General features: G+C 37.0%; 2 protein-coding genes across 4 annotated transcripts in view; one reads left to right on the top strand and one right to left on the bottom strand.

Annotated features, from left to right (window-relative positions):
- Positions 1-962: 962 nt before the first annotated feature.
- On the top strand, positions 963-5309 carry LOC131531673 (growth hormone secretagogue receptor type 1-like). 2 transcript variants are annotated; one of them, XM_058762619.1, is made up of 3 exons: positions 963-1659; positions 3093-3565; positions 4332-4631. In XM_058762619.1, exons 1-3 carry the CDS (start codon positions 1381-1383, stop codon positions 4498-4500), a joined length of 921 nt encoding a protein of 306 aa, XP_058618602.1. In that variant the 5' UTR covers positions 963-1380; the 3' UTR covers positions 4501-4631. The 2 variants fall into 2 exon arrangements, with proteins under 2 accessions (XP_058618602.1, XP_058618601.1); XM_058762618.1 differs by having other exon boundaries at positions 965-1659; positions 3093-3549; positions 4332-5309.
- A 6201-nt stretch (positions 5310-11510) lies between these two features.
- camta2 (calmodulin binding transcription activator 2) overlaps positions 11511-20638 on the bottom strand; it is a 45690-nt gene continuing 36562 nt past the window's right edge. The window contains exons 17-23 of one of the 2 annotated variants that reach the window (XM_058762568.1): positions 17749-17915; positions 16610-16820; positions 16454-16525; positions 14666-14686; positions 14306-14499; positions 14145-14219; positions 11511-13412 (exon numbers count right to left, since the gene is read on the bottom strand). In XM_058762568.1, coding sequence (XP_058618551.1) covers positions 13358-13412; positions 14145-14219; positions 14306-14499; positions 14666-14686; positions 16454-16525; positions 16610-16820; positions 17749-17915 — 795 coding nt within the window. In that variant the 3' untranslated portion in view covers positions 11511-13357. The remainder of the gene's footprint in view (positions 13413-14144; positions 14220-14305; positions 14500-14665; positions 14687-16453; positions 16526-16609; positions 16821-17748; positions 17916-20638) is intronic. The other variant, XM_058762569.1, reaches the window with a different exon arrangement.

The following is a 20638-nucleotide window of genomic DNA, read 5'->3' as shown; positions in this document are numbered from 1 at the left end:
TACTAATAATTGATGCAACTGTTCATTTTAATCTGTTAGTAAATGTTGAAATTAACATTCACATGATTTAAAAGTATTTTTTGTTCATGCAGTTAACTCTTCCTAACTAGAGAAACCTTACTGTAAGGTTTTTTTTTTAAATTTCTACACTGCAAAAAATATTTTCTTCCTTAGTATTTTTGTCTTGTTTTCTAGTATAAATATCAGGATGCATTTACTTGACAAGTAAAATGATTTAAGATATTTTGTCTTGTTTTCTGAAAATATTGTCCAAATTTTGTTAGTTTTTGCATAAAACAAGCAAAAAATAAATAAATCTGCCAATGGGGTAAGAAAAATAATCTTTTTTTTTTTTTTTTTAAAGCAGTACATAAGACAAAACGTACTTAGATGATACCAAAAACACAAAATAAGAAGAACACAAAGTTAGATGTACATTATGTAAGGTGTGTGTAACAACTGAGTATGTGTATATCTCTATTATGCATAATTGAATGGATACAAAAATAAATAAATAAAAGAGAGAGACGTAATTGTATAAATAAGTAGAAATTAAATAAAGAATTCATCTAAAAAGGGAGAAAAAATATAAATAATCTTAATTCAAAAGCAAAGCAAAATTATTTTTCTTACCTCACTGGCAGATATTTATACTTGTTTTAAGCAAAAACTAACCAAATTTGGATTTTTTTTTTTTTTTTTTTACAGTGAATGCAATCTTGTCTTAAGAATCTTAATTCTACAATTTGTAGATATTTATATTAGTGATGTCAAATGATTAATCACGATTAATTGCATACAGAATAACAGTTTTTGTGTGCATAATATATGTGAGTATTCTGTGTATATTTATTAAGTATATATAAATACACACACATGCAGTATATATTTAGAAAATGTTTACATGTCTATATTTATATTCATATAATCTATATTATAAATACATATATTTTTCTGAAATGTATACATGCATGTGTGTGTATTTACCCAATAAATATAAATGTAATACACAGTAAATATACACACACACACATATATGATGTAAACAAAACTTTTATTTTGGATGCAATTAATCATTTAACAGTTTTTATTCTAGAAAATATTAAGCAAGAAAATAATGTTTGCAGTGTAAGTGCGATCTCTGAGCAGGACCGGACGGTTTGATGAAGATCTCAGCGTGTTCCTCCTGTGTTCCTCTGAATGTTCGAGTGTGATTGAGTGAATCGATCTGTTCCTGATCTCCAGCGGTGGGCGGCACAGACGAGGAGCGAGAGTCCTCTGTCCTCGCCGCACATTCACTGCTGTCCTGCAGCTCTGAGCCATGAGGAGCCTGATGATGATGATGATGATGATGATGGAGCAGCTCTGAGCTCCTCGGACATGGACGCGCTGGAAGGTTCTGGATCCGGATGGGATTGCTGCGGGAACCGAACGGACTGGGAGGGATGGGAAGACCAGTCGCTCTTCACCTACACCGAGCTGGTGGTGTTAACGACTCTGTGTGTGCCGCTGCTGCTGCTCGGCCTGCTGGGAAACGCCCTGACCATTCTGGTGGTGTGGCGACGCCCACAAATGAGAAGCACCACCTACCTGTACCTGAGCAGCATGGCCGTATCAGACGTGCTCATCCTGCTGCTGATGCCTCTGGATCTCTATAAGGTGCTGTTTCATCTTAAGAAGCTTGCATGTCTCTGTTGGGTTCTGCTGCAGTATGCAACTGTATCATGTGACAGACCTGCGCTCCCATTGGTTGCCTAAGTTTATAACTCGAGATATCATTTCGATATAAAAAAGTCTGAATTGTGAGATAAGAAGTTGCAATTACCTTTTTTATTGTTTTAATCTGTACTAGGAATGTGTCTCACTAGTGTGCACTACGATCTGATTTGTCATGAATGCCGATGATCTTTTGTGTCATATTGTGCTTTAAAAATTACTAGCCAAACTATCGGCCATGGACCTAAGGTGCGTCCCAGATCGCCTACTTATGCACTATTTTGTAGTACGAACAGTGTGACTAGGGTGTTTTATAACCCAGTGCACTTTATAACCCAGATGATGCACTTAAAGGGATAGTTCACCCAAAAATGAAAGTTCAGTCATTAATTACTCATCCTCGTGTCGTTCCAAACTCGTAAGACTTTCGTTCATCTTCAGAACACAAATGAAGATATTTCTGATGAAATCTAAACTCTCTCTGAGCCTCCATAGACAGCAAGGATCCTAACACGATCAACGCTCAGAAACGTTAAGATCGTTAAAATAATCCGCGTGACATCATGTTCAATGGTAATTTTATCAAACTACGAGAATACTTTTTGTGCGCAAAGAAAACAAAAATAACAACTCTATTCAACAATTCGTCTCTGCGTCACTCTATTAGCTGCATTTTGGAGAGTTTCATGTACGTATGTGCGCGGATACACTGTTTACATTCAGATCAAAGCATAAACAACGTAAACAGCGCATCCTCGTACATACGTTGCATATGTTGTTTACGTATGCGATACTCTCCGATATGGCGGTGATGTGGAGGAGACGAATTGTTGAATAAAGTCGTTATTTTGTTTTCTTTGCGCACAAAAACTATTGTCATTTTTGGATGAACTACACTGTAAAAAGTGAAAGTTGACTTAACTTAAAATTGTGAAACCCGTTGCCTTAAAATTGTTAAGTACATAATAATAATAATAATAACAAAAGTTAAGTTAACTTGACAATTCAATTAACTTATTTTTTTAATTATCATTTACTTAAAAATTTTAAGGCAACGGGTTTCCTCAATTTTAAGTTAAGTCAACTTTCACTTTTTACAGTGTATCCCTTTAAATAACTGGGAAAAAAATGAAGTGTGGAATGTTGGACGCTTGATGCACTCAACTGTCGCAGCTTTAATTACATTATAAAGGGGGAGGGGCTATCAGACTCCGATTATTAATGATAAAACAACCTTATAAAATTCATACGCTACATGGTTGAGTACATAGTGTATAGTGCATCATTTGGGACACAGTTCTAGTGTTTGTAGTTCCCCTTGATTTTTTTTTTATTTTTTTACGTGCATTAACATACGTTGTGGTTTTCTCTCGCAGCTTTGGCGGTTTCGTCCGTGGTTGCTAGGCGACGCCGTGTGCAAGCTGTCGATGTTCGTGGGCGAATGCTGCACGTTTTCCTCCATCCTGCACATGACGGCGCTGGGGGCGGAGCGATACCTGGCCGTGTGCTTCCCGCTGCGCGCGCGCTCGCTGGTCACCAGGGGGCGTGTCCGAGCGCTGATCACGGGGCTGTGGGGCGTGGCCATGCTCAGTGCGGGGCCCGTGTTTGCTCTGGTGGGCGTGGAGCAGTTTGAGGACGGAGCCAGCGAGTGCCGATGCACGCAGTTCGCGCAAACCTCCGGGCTTCTGAAAGCCATGCTGTGGCTCTCCAACCTGTACTTCATCTGTCCGCTCACCGTCCTGTCGCTTCTGTACGGCCTGATCGCGCGCCGCCTGCATCTGCGCGCGCACATGCACCGAGACAAAACACACCGCCAGACCCTCCGCATGATGGGTGAGGAGGATAATGGGTAATAATGCAATTCAGTTGTGGATCCTTAAAGGAGTAGTTCAGTAGTATTCAGTGTTATTTTGGTATCATTGAAATTATATTTTTTTCTGTTTTCATTTTAAATTTTAACGTTTTTTTTTTTGTCATCTTTGTTAATTATGGTTTTGTGAAATGTCTATATAGTTTTTATTATTTTTTGTATTTTTGTTTTAGTTTATTTAGTACATCAAACTTACTAAAAGTAGTTGCTTTGACAACTATCTGAAATAAAATCAAAACCTTTTTTTCCCCAATTTTTGTCATTTATTATTTTTCTTAAATATGTCTCTAGTTTTTATTTTTTGTTTAGTTTGAGTAATTTTGGGACATCAAGTTCAGCTAAATACAAATTTGTTACTTTGGCGACTAGCTGAAATAAAAGTTTTTATATTTTATTTATTTCAGTTAATGTCTTTTTCAGTTAATTTTTATTAGCTACAGTGTTGTTTTTACTAATTATGTCTATATAGTTTTTATTTTCATTTTAGTTTGTTATAGTATTGTTATTTTAGTTAAACTAAATTTAAATAAGCTACCCTGGCAGCTAGCTGAAATCATATAAGTTTAAGCTTTTTAATATTTTATGTTATCTTAGTTAACATTTATTTGAAGTAAGAATTTTTTGTTATGGTTTTAGTTAACTATAATAGCCCTGCGTCAAAGCAGTATGCTGTTTTAAGTGAACGAGGTTGAAGGTGTTGTGATGTTTAGCTGAACTATCGCTCTGTTGTGTTGTTTTGTCGCAGTGGTGATCGTGCTGGTGTTCATCTTGTGCTGGCTGCCGTTCCACGTGAGCCGGACGCTGTTTTCGGTCTCGGACTCCAGCCCTCAGCTGTATTACATCAGTCAGTACTTCAATCTGGTGTCTCTGGTGCTGTTTTACGTCAGCGCTGCTGTCAATCCTCTGCTGTATAACATCATGTCCGCTCGCTACCGCGCCAATGTCCTCGCCATGCTGCGGCTAACGGTGGGCTCCACGGACGAGCTGCGCCACAGGGCCCGCACCTCCCCGCTCACCGCCTCTCACTCCAGCACACACTTCTGACCGTGTGTGTGTGTGTGTGTGTGTGTGTGAGTGTTTTAGGCTTGAAACAAACTACAGGGCTCTAGAGGAAACGAGAGGTTTGTTATGGCCAGGAGAGAATGCACTATAACTGTGTGACAGTGGGATCTGGCCAAACATGTTTTTGTTGACTTTGTGCATTTGTGTACTTGTGTTGATTTGTGTATTTAGGGTGTGCACTGTCCCTCCTGTGCTCTGCAGACGAACAACAACATATCTACAAATGGACAGAGCGTCATTGAGCCTTTCAGCAACTCTCTCTCTCTATATATATATATATATATATATATATATATATTTAATGTGTCTGTATGTGTGTTTTGAATTGTATTTATTGTGTTGGATGGGGCTTGTTTGGTGGATATTGAATAAAAGGCTGTCTTTGTGACACTGTGATGTGTTTTATGAAAGCAATAGTGCTGTGAGGGATGAAGATGCTGATTATTGATCGTTCACAGCCTTTGCTTTCATGGATCCGCACATACAGGTAAAAGATTTCTTCTTGAACTATGATTTATGATTTTAACTGTAGTTTATGGTTTCTGTATTTATTTCTAAGGTATTTTAATTATTCCAGTGTGGCTATATCAACAACATATTAACATTAATATTCATTCAAATAAATGTTTGTGTTTTGAGATTTCATTTCGAAGACCGTAATCCAGAGGTAATGTAACCTCAATGGTGTTAGAAATTATAAGAAAATAGCGTTGTTCATTTTATTTATTTTGTTTTTATTGTATTTATTTGTTTATTTTTGACAGTAAGGAAAAAATAAACTTCAGCCAGCAAATAGGACCTAATGAAATTAGAAAAATTGTTAAATAGAAATAATAAAAATAAGATTAAAGTAAATATTTTGTAAATATATAAATTATTTTAAAGTATATTTTCAGATTATACGATATCCTATTTAAATGGAAAATGGCGCTTCCCAGCAGCCTGAATCAGATATGATAAAAAGAAAATTTCATAATTTGTAAAGACTGAAGGTGATGTATTGAAGAACTGTGAAAAAGATATATATCCAAAAATAGATAACCGGCCGCACTTAAAACGTGTCTCTCTCACGCAAACTGTCCTGTGCACTCGCAAATCTCTCTGCGCTCATGAGCTAGATAATAATTATTTTCGTACCTGAATTAAACATTGTCAAAAGTTATCAACCAATCAGGTTTCAAAGATGGATCTGTAATTTCTTTACAATTTAATACTACTTAGTCATAATAATCAAATATTAGAAATCAGTCGGGTGCTTGGATGATTTGAAAATAACCTAGTTTAACAGTTTGGTCAAACCTCTCTGAACGATTTATCTAAACAAACAAAAAAGCATATGATTCTTAAAGTTCTTGTGGTCGTATTGTGTACTTGGATTGAGATATATATATATATATCTTCTGATTTAAGACAGAACTTAGACAAGGGTCAGATGCACTATTCTCTAAACCGATACTTATTTGGAGACCAAATATAAAGACTAAAGACTTCATATAAAAGATCAGTGTTATGACATGCATGTCAGATACCTCAACTGAATTTAAAATCATTGCAACAAATTCTCAGTTGGTGTGATGCTAATAATAAGTAACAATTCCAATCAAATCAACATCAACTGCAAAAACAAAACAGATGTAAATGATGCAAGATATGTTCACAATAAATGTTCTGATAGCATCGCTGTTTGGACATTTATTGGGAGTTTTTTTTTTTTAATCTAGTGTTTGTTTTCAGTTCTGATTTTAGATTTGTTTTTGTTTTTTTCATGAAAACGCACTTCATATTAGCTACACATTCAATGGCACTCTCCTCTAAAACAGTGAATATACAGTTATATGGCAGTTACATGCAATTACATTGTCTGTAAATGCATTAAACGCTTAGAATATAATATAGACAAATATGAGAGATTCATTATAGTGTTAAATGTGGTCTCCAAATCATAATTATCGGTTTAGGGAATAGTGCATCTAACCCTTATCTAAATAGTTCTGTCATATATATATATGACCCTGGACAACAAAACCAGTCTTAAGTGTCAATTTTTCGAAATTGAGATTTATACATCATCTGAAAGCTGAATAAATAAGCTTTCCATTGATGTATGGTTTGTTAATATTTGTCTGAGATACAACTATTTGTAAATCTGGAATCTGAGGTGCAAAAAAATCTAAATATTGAGAAAATCACCTTTAAAGTTGTTCAAATGAAGTTCTTAGCAATGCATATTATTAATCAAACATTAAGTTTTGATACATTTACGGTAAGAAATTGACAAAATATCTTCATGGAACATGATCTTTACTTAATATCCTAATGATTTTTGGTGTAAAAGAAAAATCAATAATTTTGACCCATGCAATGTATTTTTGCTACAAATATACCCGTGCTGCTTATGACTGCTTTTGTGGTCCAGGGTCCATTATATGCTTTTTTGTTTGTGTTTAAATCGTTCAGAGAGGTTTGACCAAACTGTGAATTTCAAATAATCCAAGCACCCGATTGCTTTCTAATTGCTTTTGATTATTATGACTAAGTAGTATTAAATTGTAAAGAAATTACAGATCAGCGTACTGAGTGCTCTTGGGCATGGAGTCCACCAGAGCATCACAGGCTGCCGCTGGAGTTCTCTTCCACTCCTCCGTGATGACATCACAGAGCTGGTGGATGTTAGAGACCTTGCGCTCCTCCACCTTCCGTTTGAGGATGCCCCACAGATGCTCAATAGGGTTTAGGTCTGGAGACATGCTTGGCCAGTCCATCACCTTTACCCTCAGCTACTTTTGCAAGGTTGTGGGAATTTGTTCTCTGCAATTAACCCATCCAAAGTGCACACACACAGCAGTGAACACACACACCTGGAGCAGTGGGCAGCCATTTATGCTGCGGCGCCCGGGGAGCAGTTGGGGGTTCGCTCAAGGGCACCTCAGTCGTGATATTGAGAGTGGAGAGAGCGCTGTATATTCACTCCCCCCACCTACAATCATTTACACCCTGCCGGCCCAAGACTCAAACTCGCGAGTCCAAGTCCGACTCTCTAACCATTAGGCCACGACTTCCCCTTATCATGTTGGAATACTGCCCTGCAGCCCGGTCTCCGAAGGGAGGGGATCATGCTCTGCTTCAGTATGTCACAGTACATGTTGGCATTCATGGTTCCCTCAATGAACTGTAGCTCCCCAGTGCCAGCAGCACTCATGCAGCCCCAGACCATGACACTCCCACCACCATGCTTGACTGTAGGCAAGACACACTTGTCTTTGTACTCCTCACCTGGTTGCCGCCACACACGCTTGACACCATCTGAACCAAATAAGTTTATCTTGGTCTCATCAGAGCACAGGATATGGTTCCAGTAATCCATGTCTTTAGTCCGCTTGTCTTCAGCAAACTGTTTGCGGGCTTTCTTGTGCATCATCTTTAGAAGAGGCTTCCTTCTGAGACGACAGCCATGCAGACCAATCTGATGCAGTGTGCGGTGTATGGTCTGAGCACTGACAGGCTGACCCCCCACCCCTTCAACCTCTGCAGCAATGCTGGCAGCACTCATACGTCTATTTCCCAAACACAACCTCTGGATATGACGCTGAGCACGTGCACTCAACTTCTTTGGTCGACCATGGCGAGGCCTGTTCTGAGTGGAACCTGTCCTGTTAAACCGCTGTATGGTCTTGGCCACCGTGCTGCAGCTCAGTTTCAGGGTCTTGGCAATCTTCTTATAGCCTACGCCATCTTTATGTAGAGCAACAATTCTTTTTTTCAGATCCTCAGAGAGTTCTTTGCCATGAGGAGCCATGTTGAACTTCCAGTGACCAGTATGAGAGAGTGAAAGCGATAACACCAAATTTAACACATCTGCTCCCCATTCACACCTGAGACCTTGTAACACTAATGAGTCACATGACACCGGGGAGAGAAAATGGCTAACTGGGCCCAATTTGGACATTTTCACTTAGGGGTGTACTCACTTTTGTGAGTTTTAGACATTAATGGCTGTGTGTTGAGTTATTTTAAGGGGACAGCAAATTTACACTGTTATACAAGCTGTACACTCTCTACTTTACATTGTAGCAAAGTGCCATTTCTTCAGTGTTGTCACATGAAAAGATATATAATAAAATATTTACAAAAATGTGAGGGGTGTACTCACTTCTGTGAGATACTGTATATGTGTGTGTGCACTGTGTATATTTATTATATATATACAGTCATGGTCAAAAAAATGTCAAGAAATATAATTCACAAAAATCTAACCTTTCATTGGATAATAAGAATTTAAAATGGGGGGAAATATCATTATGAAATAAATGTTTTTCTCTAATACACATTGGCCACAATTAACGGCCCCCTTTTATTCAATACTTTCTGAAACCTCCATTTGCCAGTTTAACAGCTCTAAATGTTCTCCTATAATGCCTGATGAGGTTAGAGACACCTGACGAGATCAGAGACCATTCCTTCATCCAGAATCACTCCAGACCCTTTAGATTGGGTCGGCTGGTTTCAAGTAAACGCACAAAATGCATTATTTGGGTAACACTTTACAATAATTCACTAACACTAAAATTAAACAGAAAAGCAAGCAGGTGCATGATTTGGCATGGCATCTCAATAAATTAGAATGTTGTGGAAAAGTTCATTTATTTCAGTAATTCAGCTCAAATTGTGAAACTCGTGTATTAAATAAATTCAATGCACACAGACTGAAGTAGTTTAAGTCTTTGGTTCTTTTAATTGTGATGATTTTGGCTCACATTTAACAAAAACCCACCAATTCACTCTCAACAAATTAGAATACTTCATAAGACCAATAAAAAAACATTTTTAGTGAATTGTTGGCCTTCTGGAAAGTATGTTCATTTACTGTATATGTACTCAGTACTTGGTAGTACTTTAATTACTGCTTCAGTTCGGCGTGGCATGGAGGTGATCAGTTTGTGGCACTGCTGAGGTGGTCTGGAAGCCCAGGGGCCTCATTTATAAAGCGGGCATACGCACAGATTTGATCTTATTCAATTGCGCGCAAGTTCAAGATAATTTGCAATTCATAGATTTCACATCTGAAAGAGGCTCGTACGCTCGTTTTCTGTTCGTACGTTCATTCAATGAATCGCACGTACGCATTTCTGAGAAACGATCGTAAGATGAAATTTAGGACGGTTTTTGCGCAACATTTTATAAATGAGGCCCCAGGTTTCTTTGACAGTGGCCTTCAGTTCAGCTCAGACCATTTTGAAGGCTCAGGAAACCTTTGCAGGTGTTTTGAGTTGATTAGCTGATTGGCATGTCACCATATTCTAATTTGTTGAGAGTGAATTGGTGGGTTTTTGTTAAATGTGAGCCAAAATCATCACAATTAAAAGAACCGAAGACTTAAACTACTTCAGTCTGTGTGCATTGAATTTATTTAATACACGAGTTTCACAATTTGAGTGAAAAAACTAAATTCTAAACAAATTCTAAATATAAATTGTGTGTGTGTGTGTGTGTGTGTGTGTGTGTGTGTATATATGTGTGTGAGTCTCATGTGTAATTATTTTTTATTTTTATTTAAGAAAATTGATTTCTTTTAAGTTATATATGAACACGTAATATTAGCTCAGTGTCTATCATTGTACAATCAGTGATATGCTTAACCCTCTAAGCGCCAAAGTGGCAAAATTACCACAAGACTTATTAAAATAGACTGTAGTTCCTAATAGTCTAATTAGTACTTTCTCCTGTTTTATTGTTGGTTTCCTCTTTTCTGATAATTTGGAAAGACAAAAGGCAAAAAAAACAAAAAAACATGCAAATAAGTTCAAACATCAATTCAATATCTGCTATTTCCTGAATATTATGAAATTCAAGATGGCCACCCCCTGATGACGTCACAATATGCAAATTAGATGAGTATATTTACACCTCACATAAACTTTCGGTCATGCCCAACATTTTTCTAATTCACAAGATTTTGAAATCTTGACGTCAAAATCCAGCATTTTTACAAAAATCCCTGGTGCCTAAAGGGTTAAGCTTTTTTCATATATTTTAGCATTTTAACATGTTCAGTGTATTTGCAGTAATATTCAATTTGTAAAAATTTATTTTTATTACATAATCTAAGAAATTCTTCCAGAATTTTTTTTCCAAGTCTGTAGTAAAAACAAAAGACATTTGAAAACAAACTGTGAATATTCTTGTTTGCCTGTGTGAACAAAACTTTACGAAACAGTAAACCAGCCTGAACAAATATCTTTAAAATCTCAGAACGAGTTTACAGTAGAAATCAAGTCAAACATGTCCATAAATCTATATTTATAATATATTTATAAAGTCATGTCAATATCAGCTGTACTAAAGGCCTGTGCTTGAGTTTGAGTTCAGATGGTTTGTGACTTTAGTTGTCAAATGTATGGGGTTACATTTTTATTATTATTATTATTATTACATTTAGAACTGTTCAAATATGTTTTAAGAAGCCACTTCTGTGGAATCAAATATTGTTTTATTCAAATGTCAAATACATCAAATATTCATTTGTTTATTTTTGCATTTTTCTAAATATATATATATTTAGTGTATATTGTTCAATCATATTTAAAAGCCTTCCCAGACAGCAAGCAGTGTCGGCCCAGATTCGGCCCATATCTGGCCTGCATGGATCTCACACGGGCCAGATGTGGGCTGGATCTGGGCCAAAACTATGTTGCTGTCTGGGTTATTTATTTAGTTATTTAATTATCTGCTTTTCATTTCAGAAACATGTCTGTAATCTGTCAGGGAATAAAATTCTTTTAACACCAAACTAACGCATCTGTCTGAATGTTCTTGTGTCGGAGCAAAGTGTAAACGGAGGAAAAAACAAACAAACAAAAGAAACTTGAATTTGAAGAATTTTAATGAAACGTTATGAAACAGTAAAACAGCCTGAACAAATATCTGCAAAATGTCAATGAATTTATACAGTAGAAATCAATTCAAACATGTCCATAAATCTATATTCATAAATAATCAGCGTCAGCGGTACTAAAGGCCTGTGAGTGGAAATATGAACAAAAACAAACAGAAACTCATGCAAACGATAAACACCAGCAAGCAAAAACATGCTGAAGAATCTCGTGTAAATATAAGCGTGCATATCGGCAATCCGTACAGAGAATAAATTAAACATTTCATCAGGCAGAAGCAAGTCTTCTTTCTTAAATATATTTTCACCAGCTCTTTATATTGTACAGTATTTACAGACTAATGCATAAAGGTCTGAATCGAGACGAGAACTGAAGTTCTTCAGAGACGCAGGACTGCTGCAATTCATTCAGTTAAAAACACCTCAAGGCACATTCAAAAATATCCAGAAAACAAACGATCCTCCAGTCTAATGATGCCTAGTGACGCCTTTCACACGCGGCTCTGAGATCTCGGAATTATGGAAGATTATTCACGCCACAGAACAAAAACTGAGTAATTGCTATTTATCATACAATCCAGAATTATTCATATTTAATAACTTTTACAGTATATAAAGTGACACACAAACTCGCAACTGTCAGAAAAATGTCTAAATCGTGAGATTAAAACTCACTATTATTATATCTTTATTCTGTGGCAGAAACAAGCTCCTACAGAAGCCCTGAACTTCAGCATGAAAAGCCTAAAATGTTTTCACTCACAAAACTCTTCCTCTCTATTCAAAAACTCTTCTCTTCTCAATTTTTCTTCCTTAAAAGCTTTCTTCTCTTCAAAAGTTTTTTTATCGTCAAATTTCTTTGCTCTCCTCAATTTTTCACGAGAGAAAGAGAAAAAATTTTTTTTTATGAGAGAATAAAAATTCTTGGTTTTTTAGAGAGGAAATTCTTTGGAGAGACCAAAGAAAATGTAATATAGAAAAAAATGTGATCTTTAATCTCAGGAAGGACTTCAGGGCTTCTGCACGTATTGAATCTGGAGTTTCAGAAATGAAAAACTCATGGTGGTTTGATAACAGTTTGTTTCATTAAACCATCAAACTGAACGTCTTACGAGAGAAAGCGAGCTTCATCAGCAGGATCCGTCGTCGTTACACAGATAAACTGCATGTACAGTAATGAGAGTGTGAGCAGATTTACACAAACACACACGAGTTCAGGAAACGATTACTATCACACTAGTTTCACGTGAACTGTTTTCACAAACTGACGAATCAAAATGATTTTCTGTGACAGATGCTGCTGAAAGAGCTCAACATTTCATTTATTTGCTGGACTGATATTATATTCATTATATTTAATGAACATATACAGTGATAATATTTAACAAACCGTTGGACTAGAATTGCCATCGCGTGTTCGTCACTAGGCAACTGTACATTTCCGCCGTGTGTTACCGTGGCAACTACGATTTAAGACTTTGGATACAGACGCGGCGTTCATTCTGTCGTTTATAAAATATATCTCCAAGAGATCAATAAATAACCATGTCAACACAATCAGCTGTGTATTTCTGATCATACAGTATATATGAGAGTAGATGCTGTTTACATTTATATAGAGATCCATTAATACAGAAAAACATTCCAAACATTCAGGAAAGCTGAACGTCAATGGTAGTGTTGCAGCAACGACTGGAAAAAACAAGCCAAAGAGAATCCTCTGTGTGTGTGTGTGTGACACGAGTGATGAGCGGACGACTGTAAACACGGCTGTACGAGTGTGTGTATATATGTGTGTGTGTGTGTGTGTGTGTGTGTGGTCAGGTGGTCAGTCCTTTGTGCTCCAGCTCTTTACTCTGTTTCAGCTCCTTAATCCTGCAAACACACACATTATAATATATAACTAACATGAACTAAGTTGCATACATTTCCAGCAAATAAATCTGAAAATCTGAAGAAGCCAGGTTCATAATTCTTGTTTGATTTTGTTCACATATTAGAAATGAAGGCTTTTCCAGAGGGGATTTTGGATTTCTCTATTTATGACTCCATAAATCACAAAAACACATTTTCGCCCCACGTTTTTAGGAATAAAATGTTGTATTAATCAGTGTGAATGAAATATAAACAAACCCCTCAGTAAAAACCTTCAGAATATAGAGAGGAATGAAACTGTAAGTTTGGTGATAAATAATAAATTTACTGGCTAAGAATTAATGATAAAAGTATAAAAATAATATTTTTTATACATAAAAAATATTTTTATGTGCAATTTTATAACATGAATAATACATGTTGTTTAACTAGTAAAATCTTATATTCATATATATAAATGTTTTAAGATTTGATTAATTTCCAAGACTTTTCCAGGTCTAGAAATCACACTTTTAAATCGAGACGTCCTCATATAGTTTTCCAAGATTATGAGAATCCTGATTCTTCAAAGAAACAACATTTGCTGAGGAGGTGAATTAAAGTCGATTTTAGTTGAGTTTGTCCTGTTTTAAGTCATTTTTATCTTGAGGCCTCTGGTTGAGAACGACTGGCTTGAGCTCAAATAATGCAGGAATGGAAACTCGAGTCACAGAATGACATCCAGACGTATACCTGTGTCTGCAGCGTCTGAGGAAGCGCATGATCTTCCGCGCAGCCTGATCCTGTTTCTTGGTCAGGAACGAGCCTCTGACACACAGAACGAGAGTTTGAGCGAAGAATCACAGAATCACTCATATAATGATCTGCAGTGTGGTATATTGTGCGCGTCTCACTTGAGCTTGGTGTTGAGGGCCCCGGGGCCACGCGGCCCCTGCTTGACGCGCTCATACTCTTTATAGCTGCGGTAGTACTGCTGGATGAGGACGGCCGCCCGCCGCGACTGCTGGAACTTCTTCTGCTCGTAATAACTGCGGAACTTACTCTGAATCAGTATGGCCGCCTGCGTCATCTTCTTATACAAGGCGTACTGGAGGAGGACAAACACACATACACACACACATACACACACACATAAATATATAAATACTGCAGGAGGACAACACAAAATACACAAACACACACACATGAACACACACCACACAGCAGAAACAGTGCGAAACCACAACGGTGTGTACAGTTTAGTTTGACATTACCTTCAGTGCTATCCATGTTAGCTAGCATGAAATTAAACGAGAAACAGGAGAGAGATCAGAGACACGGCAGCAATATTAGTGTGTTAGCGAAGACACACACACACACACACACACACAATGACAAACACACACTCAGTAAATGAACAGTCAGTGACAGTTTGTTTCTTAACATCAAATGTTTCTGTGTGTGTGTGTGTTTGTAAATGCTTAGCCATATTTTGAGGACGAATTTGTGCCCAGATGCAAGCTAAAATTTACAAAATCTCCCAAAGCCTCATTTTGGTGACGTTCTTACTTGTAAAAATGGTATAAAAATTAAACTAATAAATATCACCATAGTTTCCAAGTTGATTGATTACATTAAGCATTGCAAACATTTTTTGTATGACAAGTTATTTTTAAATATGCAAGTGAATCAATGTCTAACAAAATATGTACCAATTTGCATAAATTTCTTGAACAGAAATCTGAACATTGGTCAATTTTGAACAAGATTTTGTCGTCATATTAGAGTCAAAGGTTTTTCCAGAGTGGAAATGTGGATCACATCATAAGCCAGAAAATACTATCAACAGACAGAAAACAAACACATTTTTACCATGTTTTAAGAAGTAAAATGTTGTATAAATCAGTGTGAATGAAATATTGAAAAAACCCTCAGTAAAAACCTTCAGAATATAGAGAGGAATAAAGCTGCAAGTTTTGGTTTTTGTAAGTAATGCTGAAATGGAGAAAAAACTTTAAGATATGTACTGTAATTTAAATGTACAGACGTAAACAGATAAAGTGCAATAAAATAAACGCTTAGATGTGTATTTTGGATGTTTTCTTTCCACTAGTCTGACAAGAAGACATGTTATGGAAGCAAAATAGAGCAAAATCTCAAAACTGAGCAGTGAATGAAAAAACTGTGTTTGGCTGCAATGTCTTGCCTTATTACACTTCATCTATTTGCGTCTGAAGATTTCAATACCAATACATTATGTTTAATTTTTTTCCCACTTCAGCAGCACTTACAAACACCAAAACTTACAGTTTTATTCCTCTCTATATTCTGAAGGATTTTACTGAAGGGATTTTGAATTTCACTCCATAACTAAGTAAATACTGTCAACAGACTGAAAAAAATACATTTTCACCATGTTTTTAGGAGTAAAATGTTGTATAAATCAGTGTGAATGAAATATAAACAAACCCCTCAGTAAAAACCTTCAGAATATAGAGAGGAATGAAACTGTAAGTTTTGGTGTTTGTAAGTGCTGCTGAAGTGGAGAAAAAACTTTTAAAGTTATGAATTGGAATTGAAATCTGCAGATGCAAATAGATAAAAGTGCATTAAAACAAACACTTAAGTGTTTTTTTTAGATGTTTTATTTCTATTAGTCCAAAAAAACACATTAAGAATAGCCAAAAAGCCTAAAATCCCAAATTAACCAGTGCATGAAAAAATGTTTTTGCCTGTACTTCTTGCAATAGAAGTATATCCACCTTATTTTTCCTGTAAAATAAATTTAATGTGTCCGGCTTCTGGTGTCATTCACATCCAGCTATTTTTAGCTGTACAAAACAGCTCATTTTGCTGCTTGACATCGCAAACTGGTGTCTTTCCATATTATTGTACAAACACTGGTTTGTACTGCAAACGGCTTTACTGTTTACAGCACTTTGTTATTATTCTCGTTATTTTCCTACAGCGCATATTCACAGAAAACAGCTTAATTCCACGTTGAAAAATAAGGTGGATAGAATGTTCTCCTTTAGAACATTCATAGTGTGTGTGTTTTGTACCTGTTTGTATTTGCGGTAACAGCGCTGTATTACAGCTGCAGCCATGTCCTGCTGTTCCTTTAGCCTCCGCCCCTAAACACAACAACCAATCGTTATCAAATCAAACACACACTCAGTCAGTCATTGAGTTGTGTGTTTGTGTGTGTGTGTGTGTACCTTGTATCTGCGGAAGGCGTTCTGGATGACGCGTGCAGCTTCATACAGCTCTCTCTGCTCTGTGTCTGTCAGCGTCAGCAGGGCAAAGTCTCTTTCCATCCTTCCATTGGCTGAAGCATTCAGAAACTCCGCCCACGCCGCACTGCTCGGGGGGCGGAGCCTCTGCAGCGCCAAATCACTGAGGAGCGAGGGAGGGGTGGGACACAGACTCCTACACACACACGGTAGGAACAGACAAATGTCAAACTATAAAGTGAGAACAAGTATAACGTAACCAGTGTAGGTGACTTGAGTAAACATCAACTACACTAATCTCACATCAACCTGTCAAGAACATGTTTGGGTCACATTTTACCCTAAAATCACATCAAAGAGATGGTAACGTACATTTATTACATTTATGCAGTTAGCAGATGCTTGTTATCCAAAGCGATTTACAGGAAAAAAAGAAGTAAAGTCAAAGAGCCAACAACATTCATTAAATAAAATACCATGTTTATTAGACTGCTAGATTAGGAAATGTAGACATAATTTATACTGATTTTCATTTGAAAAGTCAACTGTGTCATGAGTAATTATATATTTTAAAAAAATATTCAAAATATTTTAGCAATTTCTTTTAGCCTCATTGATTCCCTGGGAATCAAATCTTGACATTGCTTGTGCTGTGCTTTACTGTTTGAATCAAGTTTGGAGTCTGTGAGATTTATTAATTTTTCTGAAAGAAGTCTCTTCTGCTCACCAAGGCTGCATTTATTTGGTCAAAAACACAGGAAACTTTTAAAAATATTATTCCAATTTAAAACAGCTGTTTTCTATGTGAATATGTGTTAAACTGTAATTTATTTCTGTGATGCACAGCTGTATTTTCAGCATCATTACTGCAGTCTTCAGCGTCACATGATCTTCAGAAATCATAATAATATGCTGATTTGCTGCTCAACAAACATTTCTGATTATCATCAATGTTGAAAACAGTCGTGCTGCTCAATATTTTTGTGGAAACTGTGATACATTTTATTTTTCAGGATTCACAGATGAATAGAAAGTTCAAAAGAACAGCATTTATTTGAAATAGAAATCTCATCTTTGATGAATAAAAGTATAATTTACTGTACAGGTTCTTTGTGTTTATGTACCTGTCGACGGTGTCGAGGTATGTTGCGAGCCACGGCATGGTGTCGTGAATGGCAGGATTGTCCCGCCTCTCTCGCAGCGGTGACTCCGCCTCCCGGTTAAACTCCTCCTGTTTGATTCGCTCAGGCGTGGCCTCAATGATCTGCTCGGCCAGCGTTGCCATGTCAACCTAACAGCCAAACATTGCAATATCACCATCACATACTTCATTCACCGCGAGGGGCAATGTTCCCTCTAATTATTTTTCTTGCTGAGCAAAACTTTTCTCTACATTTAAGCAAAAACATTATTTATACCAGACCTGTTCAGTGCACACACACAAAAAAAACTTTTAACTGTAATGTGCTATTTACATTTGGTTTGACCATTGATGTAATTAAATAATGCACATTTTAGGTTATCAGAGAAAACATTTTTTTACAATGCTGCATCACCAAGAAATTCTATTAAAATATACTAAAAAACTCACGCAGAACAGCTTAATTGTTTATAATAATATAATATAATATGACAAAAAATGAAGCAGATTTTGCTCATGAATTCGTTTTTTTAGGTCATCTAATCATTTATTAGGTTTATAATTATACATTTTTTCAGGGTTAGAATAGAATAGAAAACAAGCTGAAGTATTTAAACTGAGATATGTAAGATATATATAAGAAAAATAACGTGAATTCTTTGACAGTTATCTAAAACATCTCAATGTAGTAGAGTTTGCACACTACTAGCCTACACCTGTGTGTTACTGTAAATGTAAATGTCGTTCTGTGCCCATCATCCACTATTTCCAGCATTTAATCAAACCACTCTTCTTCGAAACATGATGACGTTTTATTTCACGTCATTGCATTTGTGTTTGCTCTCGATTTGAGGTATTTTGTCCGCAATCATAAAAGTATTCGATTTCTACAGCGACTGGTTTGGCGCACATCATGCTCTTTCTATGTAACCTGTAAACCACATTCACTGGTTCTAACTCTATAGCAATATCAGCTCTGTAGCAGTTCGTCAATTATTCCATATTTACTAGAATTCAATAAAATGGCTTTCCCAACTCATTTTTGGCATGTGCGCGGCATATTATTTCTGCGCGGTTGCAGCGGAAGAAGTGCACAGCTTAGAGAGAACCTTGGTGAGGGGGCGGAGACTTTAATGTGCTGTCCAATCAGAGCTGCTCTTGTAGCAGGTGTGTATTTAGGAAATGATTTTGTGATTCCACTTGCCATGACCATATTTGGAGTTTCCTGCCGCCATGCTGACGTGGGGGGTTGGCGCACTTTGCTGCTTCCCAGTCTGCATGAGACGTCACAGCGGTAGGTCGCACAAGTTTTTGCATTGATTCAATCAGGGCTGTATTTCATGTAATCGATGAATTCACATGATATATTTGTATGATTGTGATTTAAAGCCCTCGGTGATGCACACTCAGATGTTTCGTTGATTTTACTTTAATTTTTTTTATTTAAGCTGTAATTTTCTCTTTCTCAGCGTCGTGCATTGCTGCCGCACGCTGGTTGTTATGCTGCACGAGTCCTCATATATATTCGTTTGTGTTATCCAGAATAAACGAGGACATGAAGGCAAGAATTCCTGTAGTTTGTACTTAATTTCTACACAACGCAGAGAACACACCGCTACAACTGGTGCCGCGACCGTCGCTTCGCTCTTCGTGGGACTGATGCAACGAGACTGAGTGGATGAGAGGTTCGCCATTTTAGAAAATGAACTGAGATATTCCTGATTCATGAAAACTTGGTATATTTAGTGGACTGAAATATTTTGATTCTTGAATTTAATTCATTCTTCAAAGGACTTTAAGTACCTACATTCTGAGTTACATTATCGATTTTAATTTTATAGTTTTGTTTTATAAAAAAAAAAAGAAAAAAAAAAGTCAATTACAAGAAGTATTGTGATTTTTGAATATCTGATTCTGATATGGAGGGTTCTAATAGTCAGAACCGTATGGGACGAGGGAGAGGGGTTCTGAGGTTTGCCCATACACAGATTGATGGAGCTGATCAAATTGGTCCACTTTTCTCAACCCCAATTCACACAAGAAGTATTGATGTACAGACACCTACTGTGTCTCAGTCTTGTGCAGTCTCTGATGATTCTGGGCAATTATCTGATGTAAATGCTGTACCCGTGAACCTGATTAATGACACTGTGAAACAGATAGGCAGTAGCATTGGCCAGAACATTGTCACCTGTCTGGAATCGGGTTTTTTTGGCCAAAACAAACAAAGTGACTCAACTTTAAGTATGAGTGAACTGTCAAAAGTTAGCTTAATTGTTAAGCATGATGTTAATGAACCTCCATATTTCAGAGGTGATGGGGAGGAGAAGATTTCTGTTGATGAGTGGGTGGAAACAGTAAAAGTGTACTTGAGAAAACGTGAAGTGCCGCTGAAAGACCAAGTTGACGAAGTATTGACAAAGTTACAGGGCAGAGCACGTGATGTGGTGAAGGTCGGACTGAGAAGTAACCCAATGATCGAACTCAGTAAGGGTCCAAAACCAGTTTTTGACCTGCTCAAACAGCATTGTAGTGACACAGTGTATTTGTGCATGCCCTTGGCAGATTTTTACGCCACTTTGCCTTTGCAAAACGAAAAACCATTCGACTACTGGATTAGGCTGCACAAAGCTATTGACATCGCTGGGGAAGGACTGAAGAGACAGGGTAAAACTCTAGAGGACCCCTTTCGTGAAGTTACTGTGCATCAGGAACTGTCCCGATCCAGAGCTGTCTCTTATATTCAAGTGTAAGCCGCTGCATGAATGGACTGCAGCTGATGTGCAGGTTAGACTGGATGAGTATCAAAGGGAGGATAAGTTTCAACAACGCAGGTCTAATGCATATGTGATTGCATGTCATGCTCAGTCAAC

Source organism: Onychostoma macrolepis, chromosome 23 (assembly GCF_012432095.1).
Source record: "Onychostoma macrolepis isolate SWU-2019 chromosome 23, ASM1243209v1, whole genome shotgun sequence".
In the NCBI taxonomy this organism is placed as follows: domain Eukaryota; kingdom Metazoa; phylum Chordata; class Actinopteri; order Cypriniformes; family Cyprinidae; genus Onychostoma; species Onychostoma macrolepis.
The sequence above is the reverse complement of the archived record's forward strand: the minus strand, read 5'-3'. Positions and strand labels throughout refer to the sequence as shown.